This window comes from Poecile atricapillus, chromosome W (genome assembly GCF_030490865.1).
Source record: "Poecile atricapillus isolate bPoeAtr1 chromosome W, bPoeAtr1.hap1, whole genome shotgun sequence".
Lineage (NCBI taxonomy): Eukaryota > Metazoa > Chordata > Aves > Passeriformes > Paridae > Poecile > Poecile atricapillus.
This window is the reverse complement of record NC_081288.1, coordinates 1727468-1751586: the sequence shown is the minus strand read 5'-3', so window position 1 is coordinate 1751586 and position 24119 is coordinate 1727468. Positions and strand designations below refer to the sequence as shown.

Sequence of the window (24119 nt, the reverse complement as noted above, 5' to 3'; positions counted from 1 at the left end):
CTGCCAGGAAACCCTGCCAAACCTGATGTCAGGATCCAAAGTGTCCCAACAAGCTCTGAGTGCCCTGATCGGCATCCCCTGGTGCCTCCACCCACTGCATTTCAGGAGCTGCATCTGAATCCAAACCTCTCATCATCCCCTGGAGGGGCTGCAGGGCCCCCAGCAGTGACCTCCTGCTGGAGCCAGGAGGTCCTAAAGGGTCTGGAGATAAACTCTGAGCATCCATGAGATTGGAGTGAATCCAGAGGAGCTCCAGGGCTGGAGCCCCTCTGCTCCGGAGCCAGGCTGGGAGAGATGGGAATGTTCTCCTGGAGAAGGGAAGGATCCAGGGAGAGCTTCCAGCACATTCCAGGGCCTAAAGGGGCTCCAGGAGAGCTGGAGAATGATGGGGGACAAGGCCTGGAGGGACAGGACACAGGGAATGGCTTCCCACTGACAAAGGACAGGGCTGGATGGGATTTGGGAAGGAATTCCTAGAGCAGCTGTGGCTGCCCCTGGATCTCTGGAATGTCCAAGGCCAGGCTGGACACTGGGACTTGGAGCAGCCTGGGACGGTGGAACTGGGTGGGCTTTGAGGTCCCTTCCCACCCAAACCATTTTAAGAGGCTGAACACATCAGCAAGGTCGATGGCAGGGTCCAAAAGGGGAGCGGCAGGAAGGCAAAGGTGACACAGCAAGGCAGGTGGAGAAGGGACCTCACCACAAGCAAGCAGAGCCTCACGGATCCAACCAAGAGCAGCAGAGCAGGTCTGGTGGCACTGAGCAGGTCCAGGTCCTCAGACAGCTCCCAGGATGTCACCAAGTCCCCCCTGAAGCAGCTCAAACCCCAAACCAACCGGGCTGAGCTCCAGCAGAGCTGCCACAGCCTGGGCTGGGTGGAGGGTGTGTGGGTGAGGCCGGGCAGGGCTCTCCTGAGGGGTGGGACCTGCTCTCCACGCAGCCCTGCTGAGGTTGTGGAGTCACCTCGTGTTGAGGGTTAGGTGGCCTTTTTTTTTGTTGTTGTTGTTGTTCTGGCCTCCCCGTGGAATTTTTACCCATTAGCTGCGGAGACAACCAAACTGTGGGTATTTAGTGGGTGCTCGATAAAGGACAAAGAGTGGCCGGACCCAAGGGGGGGAAGGGGGCAGGAAAGGAGGGTGGGGACAGTTTTTCGCTGGTTTTCTTCGGCTTCGGGGAAAGCCATTCGTTTGCTGGGTCGCGGAGCTGCTGCGGTGGAGAGAAGGGAATTTCGCCATCACCCAGACGGAGCTGCTGCTTCTTCTTTTTCTTCCCTCTTCGTTGGTGGCCTCGCACCCCCTGTCCTGCCGGGACGTGTGGCAGTGCCAGGCACCGCCGCGGAGCTGCTGATCCACCTCATCCACCAGCCCAGGATCTCAGATCATCCCTGCTGTTCCACCTCATCCACCAGCCCAGGATCTCTGCTCATCCCTCTGCTGATCCACCTCATCCACCGGCCCAGGATCTCTGCTCATTCCTCTGCTGATCCACCTCATCCACCAGCCCAGGATCTCAGCTCATTCCTGCTGTTCCACCTCATCCACCAGCCCAGGATCTCAGATCATCCCTGCTGTTCCACCTCATCCACCAGCCCAGGATCTCTGCTCATCCCTCTGCTGATCCACCTCATCCACCGGCCCAAGATCTCTGCTCATTCCTCTGCTGATCCACCTCATCCACCAGCCCAGGATCTCAGCTCATTCCTGCTGTTCCACCTCATCCACCAGCCCAGGATCTCAGCTCATCCCTGCTGATCCACCTCATCCACCAGCCCAGGATCTCAGCTCATCCCTGCTGTTCCACCTCATCCACCGGCCCAGGATCTCAGCTCATTCCTGCTGTTCCACCTCATCCACCAGCCAGGATCTCAGCTCATCCCTCTGCTGTTCCAGCCGATTGTTCCTCAGAGCCCCCAGGAGCACCGGGACTGCCAACCCGAGGGGGGTTTGTGAAAACAAAGCCTCTCCTCCATCCCATCTCAGCTGAGAAAGCTGTCCCAGGGCCCCTGGTTCTGTGTTCTTGTTATTGCTGTAGTTATTGTTGTTTGTTTGCCTGGTTATACGAGTAAAGAACTGTTATTCCTATCCCCAGATCGCTGCCTGAAAGCCCCTTGATTTCAAAATTATAATAATTCGGAGGGAGGGGGGGTCTACATTCTTTCATGCTGAGACCCCCACAAGCCCCCAACAACAACTGGAAAAACCCCAAAAATCCTTCAATTCCAGCGGAGTCGGTCAGTTTTTGTAAAATCCAGACCCTTTGTTGTTGGTGCCTCAAATGATGTAAACCAAGATCCAGTGTTGTAGCCTCTCCCATCAATTTTAGGAAAAAAATCCAAGAAACTTTTCACCTTTGGATTGAAATATTTCAGTGCCATGGCAAAGGGCTCCACTGGCAACTCATCTCCTGGATAATCAGTGTTAATTGGCTATAACGCCAATTTATTTTGGATGACTGATGAGGGAATTATTATTTCATTAAATAATGGATTGCCTCCATGTCCTTAATCCACCCTGGAAATGCCCTGGATAAAGAATGAGTAGGGATTTCAGTATGTGGTTTACCATTTGTACATTTAGAATTCATTTTAGAAGCAGAACCCATATTTTTGATGTTTCTGGAAAATCTGCAGCTTTATGTCAGTGTAATGATCCTGGCTTCCAACTCAATTTTCCTTAAATTAGGAAATCAAGACCTTCAGATTTGGAGGGTTAGCTTCAGAAACACAATTCTTTCCATTTACAGCATTTCAGAGCAGAAATATGAAGTTACACATGTACAAAAATTTGAAGTCACGTGTTGAAAATGATATAACTTTCCTAACTAATTTTTAATTGGTTATTTTAATTATGAGCAGCGCCCACTTTTAACCAGCACTTCTCCACAGACCTTTATTATTACTTTATCATTAAATCATTGATTAAGTGTGTTAAAACTAACCCTGACAAACTTCAATGAACAGACACGAAGAATTTGAGGACTGGGCTTGTGGAATATTAAATTTATGAACCTTCAAGGATATTGAAGTAACCAGAAAATTAGAGGAAATTAAAGTCTGAAAAGTTGGAGACTCCATGTATGAGAAAAAGATAACAAAATTACTAAATAATTTGGATGGAATCAGTATAAAAAGTGAGGAAATTAATAGGGAACACAATACTAATTAATGAAGAGGATGATGCAATTTAGAACCAATGAACATTAATTTGCTTGGTAAAATGTATATACAAAAGTTTTATATTGGGGCTCATGTGGAGGCCTGAACTTTGTCAGCCGCACACATGAACTTTGTCCAGGAATAAACAGCTGACTTGCTAACATATTTTAAAAGATAACGTTAAAAGTCTTATTTATCCCCACGGTTTCAGCAACACTTGAAATATGAAGTTGTGCTTGCACAGAAATACAAAGTTATACCTATGCAGAAATACGAAACTAAACTTGCATAGCGTGCAAACAGACGTAAAACCCCTTAAAATTTTACTTGACCGTGGCAACGTCTTGGTCTGACATGACAATGTGTAATTAAACAATTTAGCTACAAAGACAATTAAAAAAAACCAACAAAACAGAGCAAAACGTGTCCCCGTGAGGGCTCCTTCGCCCCCCCCAACATGGCGGCTCCCTCACGCCCTTCCCGCCAAAAGCAGAGCGCGAGCGCCCGCCCCCTTTGCCCCGCCCCCGGCGCTGCCGGTGACGCGGCGCGAGCGCCCGCGCAGGCGCAGAAAGCGCGAGGCCGCGGCGGCGTGAGGGGAGCCGAGAGCCCCGGCGGGGAAAGGGGAAAAAAGTGCCCGGCCTGAGGGGCCAGCGGGACAGATCTGGGCAGAGGTGAGGTAAAACCTGGGGTGGAAGAAGAGCGGAGGTTTGGGAGGAGGACGGTGAGGTTTGGGGAGGTGGAGCGGTGAAATTTGGAGAAGGAAGATTCGGGGAGGGCGAGCGGAGAGGTTTGAGGAAGAGGACGGTGAGGTCCGGAGAGATGAAATGTGAGGAGGGGGAGAAGTGAGGATTGAGGAGTGGGAGGAGCAGAGGTTTGGGGCGGGGAAGTTTGAGAAGCGGGAGAGGTTAAATTTGGGGAAGGGGATCAGAGAGGTTTGTGGTGAGGATCGAAGAGGTTTGTGGTGAGGAAGAAGAGAGCTTTGAGGTGGAGGAAAGGTGAAGTTTGAGGATGGAGGAAGGATCGAGATTTGGGGGGAGATGTGGGGGTCGCCTGCCTGTGTCAGAGTTATTTCCTTTGCATAAGGTGTTAATAGACATAAAGGAGGAAATAAAACCTGTGGGTTTCATATGACAGAAAACACTCTGTTACCTACTGAAATAAGTCAGAATTTCCGGTAAAAACACCGGTCTTGCCTGAAGGAGGCAGGAGCTTTCCCTCCTCCTTTTGAAGGATATTATTGTTGAAAAACGAGGGAGAAGATGGACACTGTCCCTCCATAAACTGGCTGAGGATCTTTCTGCTGAGTAAAAATTCACAGATTTTGCCTTTTTCCTGTGTTCTTACAGACAATGACGCCAAATAAGAGTCCAGACACTTCCCTCATCGACCTGGCTGTGAAGATGAGGAAACAGGCTGAGACCAGGAAGGTGGTGCTGGCCTGGGGATTCCTCAATTTATCCGTAGCAGGCATGATCTACACTGAAATGTGAGTTAATTGTCCCATCTGATTCAAACCAGCAAAGATTCCACCACGTAGAGACCTAAATATTCCCCAAGATGGAATTTCTGCTAAATTCTCCCTTCTTGTTTTGCTTTTCAGGACTGGTAAACTCCTGAGCACATATTACAACATCACCTGCTTTCCACTCTGGTACATTGGTGAGTCGTTGCAGCATTTAAATCAAATTTCAGGAGTGTTTTTTACTCATTTTTATTGCTGGGAGGTCATTTTTTAAGGTAGGGGTTTTTTTTTCTGTTTGAGTTTTAAACCAAAACTTTGTTTTGCTTTCTGTGATCTCGCTTGAAACTGCTGGAATTCCATCTTTTTAGTGGTAGATAAGGAGTGATAACAGCTTTTTCTCTGCCTTGAAAGGGCAGGAAGAACTTACTTAATGCATGAAATCTTTTTTAATGTGTGGATTAAGGCTTTAGAGAGCCTTAGAATTATTTTCCTGCTGTGTTGTGCTCTGGATGTGGGTGGTACTTTACAACAATTCAAGGTGGTTTCAGAGGAGACTCCATCAAACAGGATGGAAAGAAGCAAGAATCATGAGATTTCTTTTTTGGAAAATAAAAATCCCATTTTAAAAATTAAATTTTAAAACCTATAAATTAATTTCAACACTGAGGAGAATTGCCTCCAATGGTTCTTGCCTAAGAAAGCGAAGAAATCTTAGATATTTCCCCAAACTGGCAGCACTAATAATGACCTGTTTTTAATAGACATAGCCTGGTTCTGCAGATAATGTAATTTTTGCTCAAACCATGACAGAAACTGGTGTGTTTCTTGCAGAATTTGCCCTGGCAGCCCTGTTCAGCCTCAATGCCCTGTTTGATTTCTGGAGGTACTTCACCTACACTGCAGCACCAACCAGCTTGGTCACAAGTCCCAGCCAGCAGATCATGGGCTGGCTGCGCAAGGCAGGTGGGGAATAAACCCTCTTTTTAATCTTTTTCATGGTTTTTTGTTCTTCTTCTGGGTTCTTTATTCTGAATTTCTTCTCTGACAGGAGCTGTAAACTGAGCTGGGTGTTTGGGGTTGTTCTGTGCAGGGTTGTTCTGTTCAGTTGGGCTCTGTGTTGTTTGGTTTATGGCCATGTGGGGTGGAACTAATTACCTTTTACATAATTGAGACATCAATTAGCATGGTAAAGATGAGAACAGTGGGAAGGTGGAGGAGCTGATGGAATATTAGAGAACCCCCCCAGTGGGATTTATTCCCAGTTGGAGGTCACAGCTCTCAGTTTTATCTGAGTTCTGTAGGGACCAGGTTTTCAGCGTCCCTTTTACCATTAAATCACAATTATTCTGTGTTTAAAGAAGAGCAATCCGAGGCTGTTGCATCCTCACTTGTAACCCTGCTGGTGCTTCCCTTGCAGCTGTCCAAATCACCCCTCCACGGGAGGCAGCAGCCAAGAGGGTGCTGTCCCTGACGCCGTCCCCGCCGATCCAGGGCCAGTGTGTGCTGAGCTACAGCCCCTCACGCTCGCCCAGCTCCAGCCCCAAGTTCTCTGGGAGCTGCCTGAGCGGATACAGCCCCCAGCTGCAGGCTCTGGCAGGGACCAGCCCCTCTCACAGCCCCTCTGGCACTTACTCACCCAGCAGCAGCTACAGCAAGGTAATGAGCAGGGAAAATCCTAAGGGCACGGCTTGAGCCTTGTAAAAGAGGAAAAAAAAATGAATTATTTTTGTTGTTGTTGTTTTTTCCCCAAGGTTTCCAGCTTCAGCCACTCTCCCAATGGATCTCCCTATTCCATGAGTGTTGGGCCTGTGGACAGTGGTGGGATAAGGTCTCACTACCGATTCTCCCCCATTCTGTACAACAATTCCACCTACAAAGACGACTGCATAACAGATGTCAAATCCCTGGACACCTTCCTGAGGAACGAGGAGGAGAAACAGCACCGAGTTCAGTTAGGTAAATCGAGGAATTTGGTGGGAAAAGCTTGGAAGGGAAGAGATGTTTGGCTTTTGTGATGGGAGAAGTACCAGGAAAAAAAAGGCCATTTATGGATCACCTGTGAGCCTGGCAAAGGACCTGCTCCTAGTGAGGAATTGGGGCTGGAGGTAGAACCCCATTGTTTCTCCTTCTCCAGTTATTCCTTGGAACAGGATCTAAGCATGGGAATGCTGATGGATTATCTCTGTAGCAATTGTTTCCTGTAATGGACTGAGATAAGATCACCTTGATAAGAGGGGGATTTTGTCCAGGTGGTTTCAGATAAAGGGGCTGAATCCAGCAGATTTTTCTCCTGGATTGGGACAATCAAGATAAGGATAAAGGGGATGAACTGCACCCAGTAAATTTTTGTCCTGGATGGGGACAATCAAGATAAGGGTGAATCCAGTCTTTCTGCAGAGTGATTTCAGTGTATTCACTCACACTCACCTGTTGTCCCTGTGCTGTTTGTTCCAGAATCACTTGTCAATTATTGAAGTTAACTTCTTAATGAATTAATCTTTTCAGGAAGCTCAGATTCCAGCTCTCCCTCCAGCAGCCCAACCTTTTGGAACTACAGCCGGTCTATGGCAGACCACGCACAGATCCTGAGGAAGTTCCAGTATCAGCTGGCCTGCAGGTCCCAGGCTCCTTCTGCACACAAAGATGAAGCTGATCTGAGCTCCAAACAGGCTGCAGAAGAGGTAAATTCCACAGGAAAAAACGGTCAAGAGGGAAAAATGGGATTTTTAAACATATCTTTGTGGAAAAGTTTGGATTTGAGCCGGGCCAGGAATGTGGGGGGGAAAACTCCTCCAGCTTTCAGCCAGCTCCTTTCTTTTGTAAGCAGCAGGAATTGTCACAGACACCAAAAACTCTGTGTTCTGTGAGGTTTTCTTATGGATTTAATAAACCTTTCCGTAGGTTTGGGCACGGGTGACAATGAACCGGCAGCTCCTGGATCACATGGATTCCTGGACAGCGAAATTCAGGAATGTAAGTCCCTCTCTGAGGAATTCCAAGTGCAGTGGGAAAATTCCTCCGTGTGCCTGAGATGGGAAGGGTTGCAGTGCTTGTCTGAGTGTTGGGGTGGTCTGTCACACACAAATCCCACAAATTTATCATCTCCCTGATATCCTGGAGCAAACAGGAGAGGAACTGGATCCATCAGTTTGTGCTTGGAGGGCTGTGATTCGTAATCCCCTTTCCTCATAGTCCAGAAAAGCTTTACCTGGTTCAGATGGGTTTTCCCAACTCCTGTACATTGAATTTTCTGCCTTTTCAGAGGCTGTTAAAGGATCACTTAAATTCTTCCTGGCTTGATAATTAAATTAAATCAAATTAAATTATTTCCCTCCTTGATTGGCATCAGTGTTTCTGTTCAGCTGCTTTGTGGTCATGGTGGGGATGATTGTAGGGTTTAAGCTGAGGGATTTATTAAACATTCCTGTTGCTTCTGAGCTGGAATTTTCCCTTTTTTTCTTCCTAGTGGATCAATGACACCATTCTGGTGCCACTTGTGGAAGAGATGGAATCTGTGAGCACTCAGCTGAGGAGGATGGGCTGTCCAGAACTGCAGATTGGAGGTAGGATCAGCAGCCTGGGAATTCCCTTGGAATGGGTGTTACATAAATTAGATCTGGGAAATATTTTTATTCCATTTCTGCTCTCTTTTGGTGTTGTCTTTGTTCCACCTCCTGCATTTTGTTAAGCTGGGAAGGTTTTTTATAATACTTCTATAAATATCAATGCTTGGGCACTTGGGTAAAATTTTTAAATACCTCTTTCTTATTTCCCCAATAAATTTAATTTTACAGCTCAAATTATCATTAATAATAATTATAAATCAGTCAGAAAGGATTTTAAAGACAGATGCTGTAAATTTTGCTCCCAAAAATCTCACTGTCTCCACTGCTATGTGCTTTTCCAGGTTCTTCCTTCAAATCACCACAAATCCTGAAAGAACTGGGTTCTTTAAAAATTTTTAAAAATTAAAAAAAATAAATTTTTAAAAAAATTCTGATGAACTGGAGTTGTGTTTTTCATGCCAGGTTAGGATTCTGTAGCAGCTGCTTCTCCTGCAGTTTCAGATGAACTGAGCAGTAGATTTGATGTGCTGCCCTTTAATTAAATTCTAAAAAACCCTCTTTTTGGGTTCTTCTTAAAGTGTTTCCTCAAAATCTACTATTGCAAAGTGCTTAAAAAACCCCTTTAATTTTCACTTTGATTTCTCCCACTTGTCTCAGTTTCCCTGTATTTGATGGGAGGGGTTTTGTGCTGGTGTGGGGGGACAGAGGGAGGTTTGGGAGCGCTGGGAAGGCTCTGCTGAGGTTCCTGTGTTGCAGAAGCCAGCATCAGCAGCCTCAAACAGGCAGCCCTGGTGAAAGCTCCGCTCATCCCGACCCTCAACGCCCTGGTGCAGTACCTGGATCTCACCCCAAACCAGGAATATTTGGTGGAAAGGATCAGAGGTTTGTGCTGTGCCTGTTTTTCCAAACTTTTGTCTCATTTTTCCAAACATTTCCCATACTGCAGTGAACTTTCTCGTTTTGGATCCCTGGATCCATCCAAGGCCAGGTTGGACACTGGAGCAGCCTGGGAGAGTGGGAGGTGTCCCTGTCCCCCTGGATGATCCTTCAGTTTCCCAACAATCCAAACCATTTCATGATTTCCTCCTGCCTGCTCAGGGTGCAAAGGGATTGAATCACTCTGGAAACAAAAATCCTCTTGTGACTTCACCCCTTTTTTTATTTTATTTTATTTTATTTTATTTTATTTTATTTTATTTTATTTTATTTTTTTTATTTTTTATTTTTTATTTATTTATTTTATTTTATTTTTTTAAATTTAATTTTATTTTTTTTTTATTTTATTTATTTTATTTTATTTTTTTATTTTATTTTATTTTTTTATTTTATTATTTTTATTTTTTTATTTTTTATCTTTTTTTTTTTTTTTTTTTTTAATTTTTACTTTTATTTTATTTTTATTTTATTTTATTTTTATTTATTTTATTTTTTTTAAAATTTTTTTTTTTAATTTAATTTATTTTTTTATTTAATTTTTTTTTATTTTATTTTATGGGTTTTATTTTATGGGTTTTATTTTATTTTATGGTTTTTATTTTATTTTATGGTTTTTATTTATATTTTTTATTATTTTTTAATTTATATTATATTATTTTATTTTTTATTTTTATTTTTTATTTTTTATCTTATTTATTATATTTTATTTTATTTATTATATAATATATTAATCATTTTATCATATATTATTTTATTATATTATCTTTATTATATAGTACATTGTATTATAATATTGTCATATATTATAATATAGTCATTATATATTATATGATCATTATATATTATAATAGATTTATTTAATATAATAAATTTATTATATTTATTTAACAAATTTATTAATTTTATTTAACGAATTTATTAATTTTATTTAATATATTTATTAAATAAAATTATTAGTTTTATTATTTTTATTATACGTACATATATGTAAAGATATCATTATTATATTTATTATTATCCCCCTTTTATCAATAACTTCCCCATCAATCCTGGGAATTTCCCCCATTTCCTGCACCCCTTTGTTTAGATTCCCTTTAGATTCCACTCTCCAGGAAGTGAGTAACTGTTGTTGCTTCCAGAACTTTCCCAGGGAGGATGCATGAGCTCCTTCCGATGGAACGGAGGAGGGGATTTCAAGGGCAGGAAATGGGACACCGACCTTCCCACCGACTCCTCGGTGAGTTTCCAGGGAATCCTGCATCCCAGGGCTTAAAGCTGCTTGGATTTTGGGATAAGGTTTGGAGGGAGCAGCCAGGAAATCTTTGAGAAACGTGGGAAAATCAGAGAATGGAGCTTTGCAGCTTTTCTGCTGGATAATTCAAAAGATTCCATTGCTGCAAGTGGAAAATCAACCTTGAAATTGGATTTGATTTTCTCTTTGGGGAACATGGTTAAATATTTGGAATTGTCCCAGCTGTGGAGCAGCTCTGAGTGTCCTGATAAGCAGGAACAGCTCAAAAGTGCAAATAAAGAAGTTTTGATATTAATTTAAGGCTATTATAAATAAACAAATAGACAATTTCACATTTTTTGGTAATTGTGGGTAGTACAGTGCTGTGAGCTCCAGATTTTTTTAAGATTTGTGGCATTATTTCCAGCAAATCTTCTCTTTTCCCTGTCAAACAGCTCCTGTTGGGTATAAGGAGCACAGAAAGCACCAGATCACAGACATTTTACTGATGTTACCCACAATAAAATATTGAGAACTCTCCAAAAAGGGCTAAAACAACCCTCAGTCTTCCCCCTGGTTTTCTGGATGCTCATCCTAAAACTTTATTTCACAATTTTGGCATTGCTAAGACTTGTGGCCAGCCCAGACTTTTCCATGAGGAAAAGGGAGAAGTTTCCTTGCGGGGTTTGGGGTGGGCAGAGCCGATTTTGAGCTCCTCTGCTCAAATCTGGAATTGATGATGCTGCTCCTAAGACTGGGGTTAAACCGGCATTGTCAGCACAAGACTGGGATTAACTCTTGGGCTCATGGGGAGGAAGCTGCTGGGTTTTGGGGCCATTCCAGTGAGATTTGGTTGTTTTTACCCAGATCCTGATGCACGTGTTCTGCACTTACCTGGACTCCAGGCTCCCTCCTCATCCCAAGTATCCCGACGGCAAAACCTTCACTTCCCAGCACTTCATCCAGACTCCGGATAAACCAGGTACTGGGCTGGCCTGGAGCTGCTCTTTTCCTCTGGGCATCACAGCAGCACCTCTGAAATCTGTTTTTTTTTTTTTTAATTAATTTTTAATTCAGACACTTCAAATGAAAACTTGTTCTGCATCTACCAGAGCAGCATCAACCCACCCCACTACGAGCTGATCTACGAGTGCCACGTCTACAGCCTGCCCAAGGTCTGGGGGTTTTATTCTCCTCCTGCTCTCAGGAATCATTTCCAGGAATGATTTGGGGTCTTTTCAAATCCCAAACACAATTTTTGTTGTCCATTTGCACAGAGGCTGGTCCAGCTTGGTCTTTGCCCAGTGCTCTGCTGCTGATTGCTACCTGGGGTAGTAATTTAATTTATCTATTGAATTTATCTATTAAATTTATATTTGTAATATAATTTATTATATTTCTTTATAATATAATAAATTATTATATACATAATATTTATAACATTATTTTATATAAATCGATATAAATTATATTTATATATTATATAATATATATAAGTTATATATATTATATAATATAAATTTGTATAAATTATATATTTATATATTATATATGTATTTATGACATAACATGTAACATATTTATGTTTTATAACATGTAACATATAACATTTATATGTTACATATTATATACATTTATATAAATAATATATATAATATAATTTATATAAATTAATATTTATATATTATGTATTTATATAAATTATATATATTAATGTTATATATGATATATTTCTATAAATTATATATATTATATAATATATTTATATAAATTAATTATATATTTATCTTATATATAATCTATATTTATATTTTTTATCTGATATTTATTGTATTTATCTATTTAATTTATCTATTAAATCTAATTAAATCTATTTAGGATACAGGAATTCCTAAGCAGGAGCTTCCTCTCATTAATTATTTGCCAATTTCTTGTAAAACCCCAAATCACAATCCCTGGTGGGTGATGTCACCTCTTCTGGCCAGTGCAAATTTCCAAACTGGGAAAATTCTGAGATTTTTTTAATTGTTTTAATTTCTAAATCCTTGTTTCTTTCTGTGGCTCCAGGGCAGGAACAACATGTTCCACAAATTCTGAGATTTTTTAAAATTGTTTTAATTTCTAAATCCTTGTTTCTTTCTGTGGCTCCAGGGCAGGAACAACATGTTCCACACCTTGCTGATGTTCCTGTACATCATAAAAACCAAGGAATCTGGGATGTTGGGGTAGGTATCCCATGGGAACAAGATGAGAGCGGTGTCACACCCAAACCACCACAGTTGGGGTGATAATTAACATTAATTAAAATCAAATTAACAGCAGCTTTTTAATAAAAATGTCTAATTCTGATCCCTTTGGGTTTTGCAGGCGTGTAAATCTGGGTTTATCAGGAGTCAACATCCTGTGGATCTTTGGGGAATAACGGGACACAGCTCCAGAGGTGAACTTGGACTTAAACAGGATAAATTTAAGCTCAGCTTTGTGGACAGAGGGAGGAAGTGCCTGTAATTCCCATCTGGATTTTGTCAAGGAATTCCACAGAATATTTCACCGTGGAAATGCTCCTGGGAATGAGCTCCAGGCAGGAATTCTCTTTCCTGCTCCTCTCTTCAACCTGTTTAAACTGAGCTTTACTGAGCTCAGACTAAACCAAACCAAAGCTGTGCCCAGCTGAGAGCACTCAGAAGGATAAAACAACTTGGACAACTTCAGCAGCCAAGAAATTCCAAATCCGGAAGCTCAGCTTCAGTTTTGTTTCATTTTATTCTGCATGATAAAAACCAATTAATTTTATCCCTGATTATTGGTGTGATTGTGATTTCCAACCCCTGCAGCTGAAAAGGAAGGACAAAAATCACCTTTGGCTTGCTGAGTTCAGCAAATAAGAATTTTGCTTATCTTTTCAATTTTTATTTTCATTTTTTTTGTACAAAATTTTGTGAGCTCTGAACTCCCCGGGTACCTTCACTGCCACCAACTCTCACCTGCCTTTGCTGTTGAATTTTAATTTTCCTTCAGTTTTTTTCACTAATCACCACCTAATTTGGGAGCTTTATGCACCTCGGTGGGAAACCAGGCTCTACACACCCACAGGATTTTGGGAATGTACATTTTTTTTTAGGTAAAAGCACTTGGATTTGCTTCAAAGAAAGGATCAATTAATATTTATCAAAATTCTCTAAGGGGCACGGGGAGAATTTGTTGTAAATTCTGGTAAATGAGTATTTTAGAAATGTACTGTATTTTTTTTTTTGGAATGGAATTATTGTACTGTATTTTTTTTACTGATGGGAGGGAAAGAGGAATTTTTGGAATTTTGCTGGTTTTTTGGTGTGAACTGACTGGTTTTGGTGACTCCTTCTCTCTTCCCTGAGGGACCTGGGGTTTTTTTTCCAACTGGTAACAAAATGGCATATTTGGTTCTTGTATTAAATGAGTTTGTTTTTTTTAATCAAAACACTTTTTGGGGTTTTTCTTGCCTCCAGCATCACCACATCCATCCATGTACCAAAGAGGAACGTTCAATAACCAGATTTAGCTGGGTTTTACCCCAAAATTCCCTCCTCAAGACAGCACAGCCCCCTGAGCTCTGTCAGTCTCATGTTCTAAAAACTTGGAAGTGCAGAAATCTCTTCTTTCACCAAAAATTTGGGATCCTTTGGGAAAGCCCGTCCCATAGGGCACCTTTGGGTGCTCTGGGCTCTGCAGCCCCAGGATCCTGAATGGTTTTGGGGTTCCCAGAACCCCGTATCCCTCTGTGCTCTTGGGATCCTACAACGCCCCCAGATGGAGCCTTGTGCACCCCAACAGATCCCACACCCCAACAGATCCCACACCCCAGTAGATCCCACACCCCAGTAGATCCCAACCCGATAAATCCCACCTCAAAAGATCACACATCCCAGTCCTTGGGCATTCCAATAGATCCCACACCCCAATGATCCCACCCTGAAAGATCCCACACCCCAATAGATCCCACACCCCAGTAGATCCCATACCCCAGTAGATCCCACACCCCAATAGATCCCACATCCCAGTGCCTGTGCACCCCAATAGATCTCACACCCTGATAGATCCCACCCTGATAGATCCCACACCCCAACAGATCCCACATCCCAGTCCTTGTGCATCCCAATAGATCACACATCCCAATAGATCACACACCCCAATACCTCACACATCCCAGTGCCTGTGCACCCCAATAGATCCCACCCTGATAGATCCCACACCCCAATAGATCCCACATCCCAGTCCTTGTGCATCCCAATAGCTCACACATCCCAGTGCCTGTGCACCCCAATAGATCCCACACCCCAATAGATCCCACACCCCAATAGATCCCACACCCCAATGATCCCACCCTGAAAGATCACACACCCCAATAGATCACACATCCCAGTGCCTGTGCACCCCAATAGATCTCACACCCCGATAGATCCCACCCTGATAGATCCCACACCCCAACAGATCCCACACCCCAGTCCTTGTGCATCCCAATAGCTCACACATCCCAATAGATCACACACCCCAATACCTCACACATCCCAGTGCCTGTGCACCCCAATAGATCCCACCCTGATAGATCCCACACCCCAATAGATCCCACACCCCAGTGCCTGTACACCCCAATAGGTCACACCCCAACAGATCCCACACCCCAGCAGATCCCACACCCCAATACATCACACATCCCAGTACATCCCACACCCCAATAAGTCTCACACCCCAATAAGTCTCACACCCCAATAGATCACACCCCAATAGATCACACCCCAATAGACCCCACACCCCAGTACACCTCACACCCCAGTGCCCATGCACCCCAATAGATCACACCCCAATACCTCACACACCCCAATATCTCACACATCCCAGTCTCTGTGCACCCCAATACTCTGTGCTTCACACCCCTCAGTTCCTGTGCACCCCAATAGATTGTATACCCCAATACCTCACACACCCCAGTCCCTGTGCACCCCAACAGATCCCACACCCCAATACCTCACACACCCCAGTACATCTCACACCCCAATAGATCACACACCCCAATAATTACACTTCCCAGTCCTTGTGCACCCCAATAGATCCCACATCCCTGTCCCTGTGCACCCCAATACCTCACACATCCCAGTGCCTGTGCACCTCAATAGATCACACCCCAATAGATCCCACACCCAATACATACCACACCCCCCAGTCCCTGTGCACCCCAATAAATCCCACACCCCAGTACATCTCACACCCCAATAGATCCCACACCCCAATAGATTACACTTCCCAGTCCTTGTGCACCCCAATAGATCCCACATCCCTGTCCCTGTGCACCCCAATACTGTGTTTCACACCCCTCAGTCCCTGTGCACCCCAATACATCCCACACCCCAATACCTCCCACACCCCAATACCTCACACATCCCAGTCTCTGTGCACCCCAATACTTGGCACACTCTGCTCCCTGCACACCCCAATACATCACAAACCCCACTCTCTCTGCACCCCAATATATCCCACTCCCCAGTCAGTCCCTGTGCACCCCACAACCTCACACATCCAATGCACTCTGCACCCCACTCCCAGATCCCTGTGTACCCCAGTCCTGGTGCCCCCCCGACACCCCGTGCACCCCATTCCTGCTCCCCGTGCACCCCAACACTCCACACCCCCTGCTCCCCGTGTGCCCCGACACATCGCACCCCCCTGTTCCTGCAGCCCCAGCTCTGCACCCCAATTCCGGGCACCTCAATTTACCACACACCCCATATCCCTGTGCCCCCTGGTCCCCCGACACCCCAAGATCTGCACCCTCTCACCTGGGTATCCCCATACACCGCCAACCATGCTCTCTCTGCACCCCAAAACACGGCGCACCCCAAAACACTGCGCATCCCGCTCTTTCTGAACCCCAAAACACGGCGCACCCCAAAACACGGCGCACCCCGCTCTCTCTGCATCCCAAAACACTGCGCACCCCAAAACACGGCGCACCCCGCTCTCTCTGCATCCCAAAACACTGCGCACCCCGCTCCCTCTGCACCCCAAAACACGGCGCACCCCAAAACACTGCGCACCCCGCTCTTTCTGAACCCCAAAACACCGCGCACCCTGCTCCATCTGCACCTCGCTCTCTCTGCACCCCAAAACACGGCGCACCCCGCTCTCTCTGCACCCCAAAACACAGCGCACCCCAAAACACGGCGCACCCCGCTCTCTCTGCATCCCAAAACACTGCGCACCCCGCTCCCTCTGCACCCCAAAACACGGCGCACCCCAAAACACTGCGCACCCCGCAACACTGCGCACCCCGCTCTCTCTGCACCCCAAAACACTGCGCACCCCGCTCTCTCTGAACCCCAAATCCTGCGCACCCCGCTCTCTCTGAACCCCAAAACACCGCGCACCCCGCTCTCTCTGCACCCCAAAACACCGCGCACTCCGCTCTCTCTGCACCCCGTTCCACCCCGCACCGCGGTCCCCGCACACTCCAATCTCCGCATCCTCTCACCTGCGCACCCCGAAACACCGCGCACCCCATCCCCGCGCACCCCATCCCCACTCACCCCTCTCCCCCCGCACCCCTATTCCCGCACCCCTCTCCCCTATTCCCCCTCTCCCCTATTCCCGCACCGTTACCAGGTGCGTCCCACCCGCGGCGGGGGCGGCGCGGCCCCTCCCGCTGGGCTGGGGGCGGCTCCCGGGGGCGCGCATGTCCGGCCCCGCCCGTTAAATTCCGGCGGGCCGGGCCGGACCGGGACCACCGGCCCTGCACCTGCTGCTCTCGCCATGGCCACCGACACCGAGCCCGGCCGCCGCCGCCGCTGCTGCTGCGCTCAGGACACGCCCGGTGAGCGGGGAGGGGTCTCTGCGGCTGGGTGGGCACTACCGGGGGTCCCCCCCCATCCCCGGGTACCTCCCGACCCCCACACCGGGCTCCGAGCGGGATTTCCCCGCCGCCTACCGGGTGCTGGTGAGGTTTCTCCTCCTGAGCATCGCCTGGGTACCGCGCTGGCAGCTCTGCGTGCTCCCCGCGGGGTTTGGGGGGACAAGTGACGCCCCAGCACGGCAGCACTTGGATGTCCTGCGGCGCTGAGCCCGGGCAGGGGTTGGGGATGTGGCCCCAGGGTGACTCCACGGCTCCCGTAGATGTTCCCAAGGTCCCGGATTCCCGCGGTGACAGCGATGGCCCCCGCCGGGGCTCCCTCTGTGACCGGCACTGCGCTGCCATCAACAACGTGCAGGGAGACCTGGGGGAGCTGGGCTGCCACCTGCACCGTCCCCGTGTCCCCACAGGTAGGTTGGGTGTGGGATGGGCTGGATGTGGGGTCCTGGGGGGGTCCCCCACCCGCTGTGACCCTGAGTGTCACCCACAGCCACGTCCACCCCGTCCTGCTGCCAGCAGCACTCGGAGGAGGTGTGCGAGAGCTGCGTGGTGAAAACCACCCTGACGGCCGAGAACGCCGTGGAGGCCAACAAGCTCTCCAACAACTACAAGGTGGGTGGTGGCACCCATGGGTGCTCCTGGAGGGGTGTCATGGGTTTTAATTTTCTTTCTTTTAACTCATCCCACCCCCCAAAACCAAACATCTCTCTGCAGTTTGGCTTCAAGAAATGGAAGAGCCACGTGACGGCGCGGCCCTGGGAGGACCGATCGGAGATTGTCAAGGAGCTCTACTCTGACCTCAATGTCATCCGGGGTTCTGGAGGTGGGTGGCCTTGGGGACAACCCTGGGTGGTGGCAGCGTGGATTTGGGCAGGTAACAATGGTCCCATGTGGTGCCTTTTCTCCCACAGGGTCCACGCTGACGTGTGGGAATGTCCTTTACCTGCTGCTCTTTGGCTGGTGGCTCTCGCTCCTCTACATCCTCGTGGCTGCCGTGATGTTCCTCACCGTCCTGGGGGCTCCTTATGGTGAGTTCCAAATTTGGGACCCCCATGGATGGGCACAGAACTGGACTGATGAGTGCTGGGCTCTCCTGGGTCCCTTCTCCACGGAATGTCCCTGTAGCTGGAAGGACACTGATGGTCGTGTCCCTGCAGGGCGGCTCTGCTGGGACCTGGCCGGGTATTTCCTCTGGCCCTTTGGCAAAGTGATCCAGAAAGTGGAGGTAAGGGGGCCTTGGGGGTCCCCTGGGGGGGGTCTCGGGGTGCACACCCTGACATCCCCCCTCTCCCCAGGTTCCCAAATCCCACCAGGTGTGTGAGGCCGGCGTGGGGGAGAGCTCAGCCCTGCTGGGGGGTCCCACACCGCGCCGCTGGCTCCCACGGTGCCGGGTGGGCACCAGATACTGGGTGAGCCCCGCGCTGGACGCGCTGACGTCACCCCCGGAGCCCCCAGTGCGGTGGGGAAGGCGTCCATGGGCGCCTTCCTCCTGCTGGGGTCAGCGTTTTGGGGGTCAATCCCTGAAGGTGACCTCCCTTTAACAGCGCCGTGCCGGCACCGCGGCGTGGCTGTGCCTGGGCTACCCGCCGCTGGCGCTGGCCCACGGGCTCGTGTGCGTCACCGCGTGGCTCCTCATCGTCCTCATCCCCGTGGCCAAGCTGAGCGCCCGCGCCGCCTCCCGCGTCCTGCTGCTGCCCCCGGAGCGCGCGCTCATCCGCCGCCTGAGGATGGTGGGTGACTCTGGGCAGGGTGAGGGTCCCACACCCCGCCCCAGGGGGCGATTTTGGGCTGGAGGGGTGGCCCTGGTGACCCTCTCGTCCCTCTGCAGACAGAGGTGCCTCTGGAGGGAGAGGTGATTCTCTGCTGCTACCGCGCCGCCAACCCCTACTACTACAAATACGCCGTGGACGGCATCAACGTCTTCGCCGTCAGTATCCTCCTGGGAGCTGGAGCGGGATGGGTGGGGAGTGACCCCAAATCCACCCCCCCTCCGTTGTGTCCTTGACTGGGTGCCCCAGACCTGCTGCCCCTGGTGCTGGTGACGCTGGTGCTGGGTTATGTGGACAGCCCCAACCACCTGACGGGCTCCGCCGTCAAGTTCACCTTGGCCCTGCTCTCCATCATGCCCCTCTCCTACTACATCGGCATGGCCATCGCCAGGTGAGCGGTGATGGGGGACACTCGGGGCCAAAGTGGGGACACTCCCTGCTTTTGACACCCTTTTCCTCTTGTCCAGCATCTCAGCCCAGAGCAACTTTGCGGTGGGGGCGGTGGTGAACGCCACGTTCGGCTCCATCACCGAGCTCACCTTCTACATCACCGCCCTCATCAAGGGCTCGCGTGAGGGCAACCGCTGCTACGCCGAGGTGGTCAAGTCTGCTTTGACAGGGACGCTGGTGGGCTGTGTCCTCTTTGTGCCGGTGAGATGGGTGGCATTGAGAGCTGGGAGGGGGCTGTGAGCGAAGCTCTGATGGGGGATTTATTCTGGGGGGGTTTTTTGTCCTCCATCCCCAAGGGTCTGTGCATGGTGATCGGGGGCATCCGGCACCAGGAGCAGCGGTTCAACAGCCGCTCTGCGGGCGTCAGCTCGGCCCTGCTCTTCCTCTCTGTGGGAGGTGAGTTTGGGGACGGGGTTGTCCCCAGGTTTGGGGAGTCCCACCAGGGTGGGTTCCTGCTCCATGTCCTGTCCCTGCAGGTGTCTTTGCCCCAACGCTCTTCTCCAAGGTGTACGGGAAGCTGGTGTGTGGCGAGTGCCACAACGTCACCCAGAACCCGCTGGGCCACTACCTCTGTCACAACTGTCACTTTGACCTGGTGAGTGGGGACCAGGGGAAATTTGGGGTCAGGGATGCTCTGAACCCCCCTGGCTCTCGTGCTGGGTGGTGGCAGCGGGGCTGTCCCTTGTCCCCCATATCCCTGTTGATGGGTGCTCTCTCTGCAGATGGACAACAACGGCACCCTCTACTACAGCCACGTCCAGTGAGTGTCCACTGCGGTGGGGACAGGGCTGTCCCCACATTGGGGTGGCACCTCCTGGGTTTGGTTGTGTTCCTGCAGTCCTCCCGATGATCCAGTGTCCCATTTCCTCCATCCCCAGGGGGAGTCCCCTGGGGTCTCCATGCCAGACCCTGCTGGCGCTGACGGTGTCACCTGTGTCCCGCAGACCCCTGGTGTACACGGTGTCCATCCTGCTCCCTGCTGCCTACCTCATCGGGCTCTTCTTCACCCTCAAAACCCACACGCACATCTACGACATCCACGTCAGCGACTGTCACAGTGAGTGTCCCCAAATGTCCTGGCTGCTCTTGTCACTGCTCTGGAGTGTCCCACACATCTCTGCTCTGTCCACAGTGCCTGGCCACCACCACAGCGCCGTGGTCCACTGGTCCCGCTGGCGAGCCCTGGTCATCCTCCTGCTCTCCACCCTCTGCATGTCTGCCTGTGCTGACCTGGCCACAGAGCACATCAGCCCCATCCTCACCAACTCCACCATCTCACAGGTGAGCAGGGTCTGGGTGTCCCCAAGGACCAGGATGTGCCCTCCAGGGATGGGGACCTGCCCTGGCTGTGGTTTGAGCCCCAAAAGCAGTGGGGGAAAGCTGCTCTGCACCGTTGGTTTGGATGTGGTCCTGCCCAGGCTGATGTCACCTCTTCCCCGCAGTATTTCATCGGTGTCACCGTGCTGGCGATGGTGCCCGAGCTGCCGGAGATCGTCAATGGCATCCAGTTTGCCCTGCAGAACAATCTGAGCTTGAGGTGAGGTGGCTCCAAGGATGGCTTTTGGGGTGGCTCCTGTGCCCTGGCCCAGTCCCATCGCTGTGCCTTGGTGCCCGCGCTGGGCTGCCCGGCTGCTGGTGGGTCAGATTCTGTCTCAGCTTGTCTTCAAGGAGACCAAAAGGTCACCCAAAAAATGGTGTCAGAACTGGGGTGGGCTCCGTGGTTTGGGATTTTCTCACCCAGAGACCCAGTGCTTGGCAGCCCCTAAGTTGTCCTTCCTCCCCAGCATCGAGATTGGGAACTCCATCGCGGTGCAGGTCTGCATGCTCCAGATCCCCATCCTGGTGCTCTTCACCATCTTCTACGTGAGTAGCCCCAGCTCAGAGCTCCTGCAGCAGGGCTGGGGACATGGAAAGGTCACAGCTGCCCTTCCCTTGCCCCAGCAGAGAGCTCCTGCAGCAGGGTTGGGGACATGGAAAGGTCACAGCTGCCCTTCCCTTGCCCCAGCACAGAGCTCCTGCAGCAGGGTTGGGGACATGGAAAGGTCACAGCTGCCCTTCCCTTGCCCCAGGACAGAGCTCCTGCAGCAGGGTTGGGGACATGGAAAGGTCACAGCTGCTGTTCCCAGCACCTCCCCTCTGCTCAGTGCAGGGGAAGTGGGGTCAGATGTCTCCTGGTGCTGTCCCCACCCTGGGGAGGTGTGGCAGGGAGGCTTTAAGGGGTGACACAAGTCCCCAGACAGAGTCAGTGTGGGGCTGTCCCGGTTGGTCGTAAACCCCAAATCCTCTTCCTCGCAGCCGACCAACTTCACGCTCGTCTTCAGCGACCTCCACGTCTACGCCAGCATGTTCAGCGTGGTGCTCATGAACTACATCTTCATGGATGGCAAATGTGACTATTTCCAAGGTGACCACCTCCCCCAGGGCTGCTGTGGGACTTGGAGTATCCCTAAATTCCCTGGGATGTGGGATGGGGAGCTCCTGGGTCCAACCCTGGGCTCATCTGCTTGTTGGGGTTCTCTAGGGTGACCTGAATGATCCTGGGCTCTTGGTTGACCATCTTGGAGCTGTCCCCCTGCAGCAGCTCCAAGGGCAATCACTCCCATTTCCCCCTTTAAAATGTTTCAAACCCAATTTTAATTGACATTTTGTAGAGAACCATGAAATTCCTCTACAGAGGGCTAATCCAGACCACAGCAGGTCTTAAACCCATGTCCCTCCTTGCTCCAGGGAGTAACTCCCTCCACCCATCTCTGTCTGCCCCAGGCACGGTGCTGGTGATGGTTTACTTCATCCTCCTGGCTGTGTATTTCTTTGCTCCCTCGCCCAGCGGCTGCTGAGGTTTGGATTCTCCTTTCTCCAACCCCCTGGTTGGGATCAGGACCCATCAAGACCTTTTCCAGTGTCTCAGGGACTCGGCCGGGCTGGCTCCGGTCTGGAAGCGCCGTTTCCTGAAGCTGCTGCTGCTGCTGGGCTCCCTCTGTGGGGCTTTGGGGATGGGAAGGGTGGTGGCAATGGAATCACTCCCAAAATGAGGAGCCTCAAAGCCAGAGCACGTCACAGAGGCATCTCCAGCCAACACTCGAGTGGCTGGAAGGAAAACTGTCCTCAGTGGAGGGTCTTGAAGGGGATTTTTGTGTGTCTCGAGGACAAAGCCCTCCCTGGGGATGTTCTGCACTGGGAGAAGGTGCCTGAGAAGTCCCTCATCCTTCCAGGCCTGGGAGAGGCCTGGGAATTGCACATGGGATGTTTGATGGCTCCAGAAATGCACCCAAAGGTATTTCCAGCTGGTTTGTTATTAAAGCAGTTTTGTACAAATCAGAAACAAGTTTGTTTCTCCTTAAATGAGCCTCAGTCACCAGGCTGGGCCCTTCTGTGGCCACCATTCCCTGTCCTCTGTCACCTCAGCCCAGGGACAGAGCCAGTGTGGGTGGCTCCAGCTTTCTCCATGACCCTCCCAAAGCTCCAGCTCACTTCCAGCCTGGTCTTGTCTGACTGTCCTGGGTCCTCCTGGCTTTGAGGTCCAGACTGCTGAGAGAAGGGTCCATAGGCTGTGACAGGCTGGGGACATCTCCCTCCCTGCAGGGAAATGCTGGTGGATGCGCTGAGAAGACGAAATTGGGGCTTGGATTGATTTATTATCTTTAAAAACAAAAACAACCCCAAAGCAAACCACTGACAGATCCATTAACACAGCCAAGGAGGCTCTGGTGCCCCTTCCCCCTGCCCTGTTCCATGGGGATGTCCTTCAGATAAAAATCAGGGAGTGCTCTCACAAGAATGTTGGACCCTGAAAGGATGGACAGCCCTGAGTGAGGCAGGAAGGCAGCAGCTCATTAGGGGATTAATGAAGCTGCTTAATTAAGCCTTTTTGTTTTCCTAGCGAGGCACCAGCACGGACAATCCTGCTGTCCTCAGTCTGGGACATTCTGGAGCGTTGCTGGGCGAGTGGAGCTGCAGGAGAGGGAAGGATGGAAAAGGGATGGGAGAGCAGAAGCTGTAGAACCTGCTCAGTGCCATCATCTAACTGAGATTTAAACAAATCATCTCTCCTGGGGTGAGGGATGCTCAGGAATTCTCCTCTGAGCTGGCTTTCCTGTCTCCTTACATCCTGTCCCCAGTGGCTGCAGATGCTGGACCCTTTCCCTCTCCCTTAGGGAATTGTAATTAAATATAATTAAAGCTTTTACCCACAGGCAGTAGCCCAGCAGTAATTAAAGCCCCCCCTCAGCAGGAGCTGTGAGCTCAGCGCTTAAACAAGTCATTTTTTAAAGAAAGAGCAGCATCCAGAGATCTTGTGTCCCTCATGCAGCAGCCAAGGGTGGTTATGGAATGGGAATGATCCCTGGAAATCCATCAGTGGGTGATGCTTTTGTCAGCAGAAGAGAAGTCCTTGAACCTTTGGTGATGCTTTCCCAGCTCTGTAGGCTGGGGGTGGAGGGATGCACAGGGATCCAACCCCTGGCCAGGATACCCCAACAATCCCACCCTGGCTCTGGGGGTGTTATCCAAACGCTCCTGGAGCTCTGGCAGCCTTGGGGCCATGACCATTCCCTGGGGAACCTGTTCCCCTCCTTTGCTGCTGTCCCTGATGTCCCTCCTGGTTCCAGGGCACTGCTGACTCAAATCCAGGACCCCCAGGTCCCTTCCCACAGCTTCTCCCCAGCCTGTCCTGGA

The 24119-nt window shown here is 49.4% G+C and overlaps 2 protein-coding genes across 5 annotated transcripts; both read left to right on the top strand.

Moving 5' to 3' along the window:
- The first annotated feature begins 3709 nt into the window (after window positions 1-3709).
- Window positions 3710-13221, top strand: LOC131592332 (transmembrane protein 209-like). The gene is made up of 15 exons (XM_058863758.1): window positions 3710-3825; window positions 4501-4640; window positions 4755-4813; window positions 5448-5579; window positions 6034-6272; window positions 6368-6572; window positions 7122-7297; window positions 7518-7589; window positions 8083-8179; window positions 8939-9064; window positions 10258-10355; window positions 11217-11331; window positions 11427-11524; window positions 12501-12574; window positions 12717-13221. Exons 2-15 carry the CDS (start codon window positions 4504-4506, stop codon window positions 12769-12771), a joined length of 1683 nt encoding a protein of 560 aa, XP_058719741.1. The 5' UTR covers window positions 3710-3825; window positions 4501-4503; the 3' UTR covers window positions 12772-13221.
- A 3863-nt stretch (window positions 13222-17084) lies between these two features.
- Window positions 17085-22770, top strand: LOC131591872 (uncharacterized). Of its 4 annotated transcripts, XM_058862984.1 has the most exons (20): window positions 17085-17190; window positions 17490-17636; window positions 17717-17838; window positions 17941-18049; window positions 18138-18254; window positions 18384-18451; window positions 18522-18635; window positions 18771-18956; window positions 19055-19157; window positions 19245-19386; window positions 19463-19646; window positions 19742-19841; window positions 19922-20040; window positions 20168-20205; window positions 20390-20502; window positions 20578-20726; window positions 20888-20982; window positions 21230-21308; window positions 21741-21849; window positions 22209-22770. In XM_058862984.1, exons 1-20 carry the CDS (start codon window positions 17130-17132, stop codon window positions 22280-22282), a joined length of 2229 nt encoding a protein of 742 aa, XP_058718967.1. In that variant the 5' UTR covers window positions 17085-17129; the 3' UTR covers window positions 22283-22770. The 4 variants fall into 4 exon arrangements, with proteins under 4 accessions (XP_058718967.1, XP_058718964.1, XP_058718966.1 ...); XM_058862981.1 differs by having other exon boundaries at window positions 20390-20726; XM_058862983.1 differs by lacking the exon at window positions 17085-17190 and having other exon boundaries at window positions 17360-17636.
- Window positions 22771-24119: the final 1349 nt, after the last annotated feature.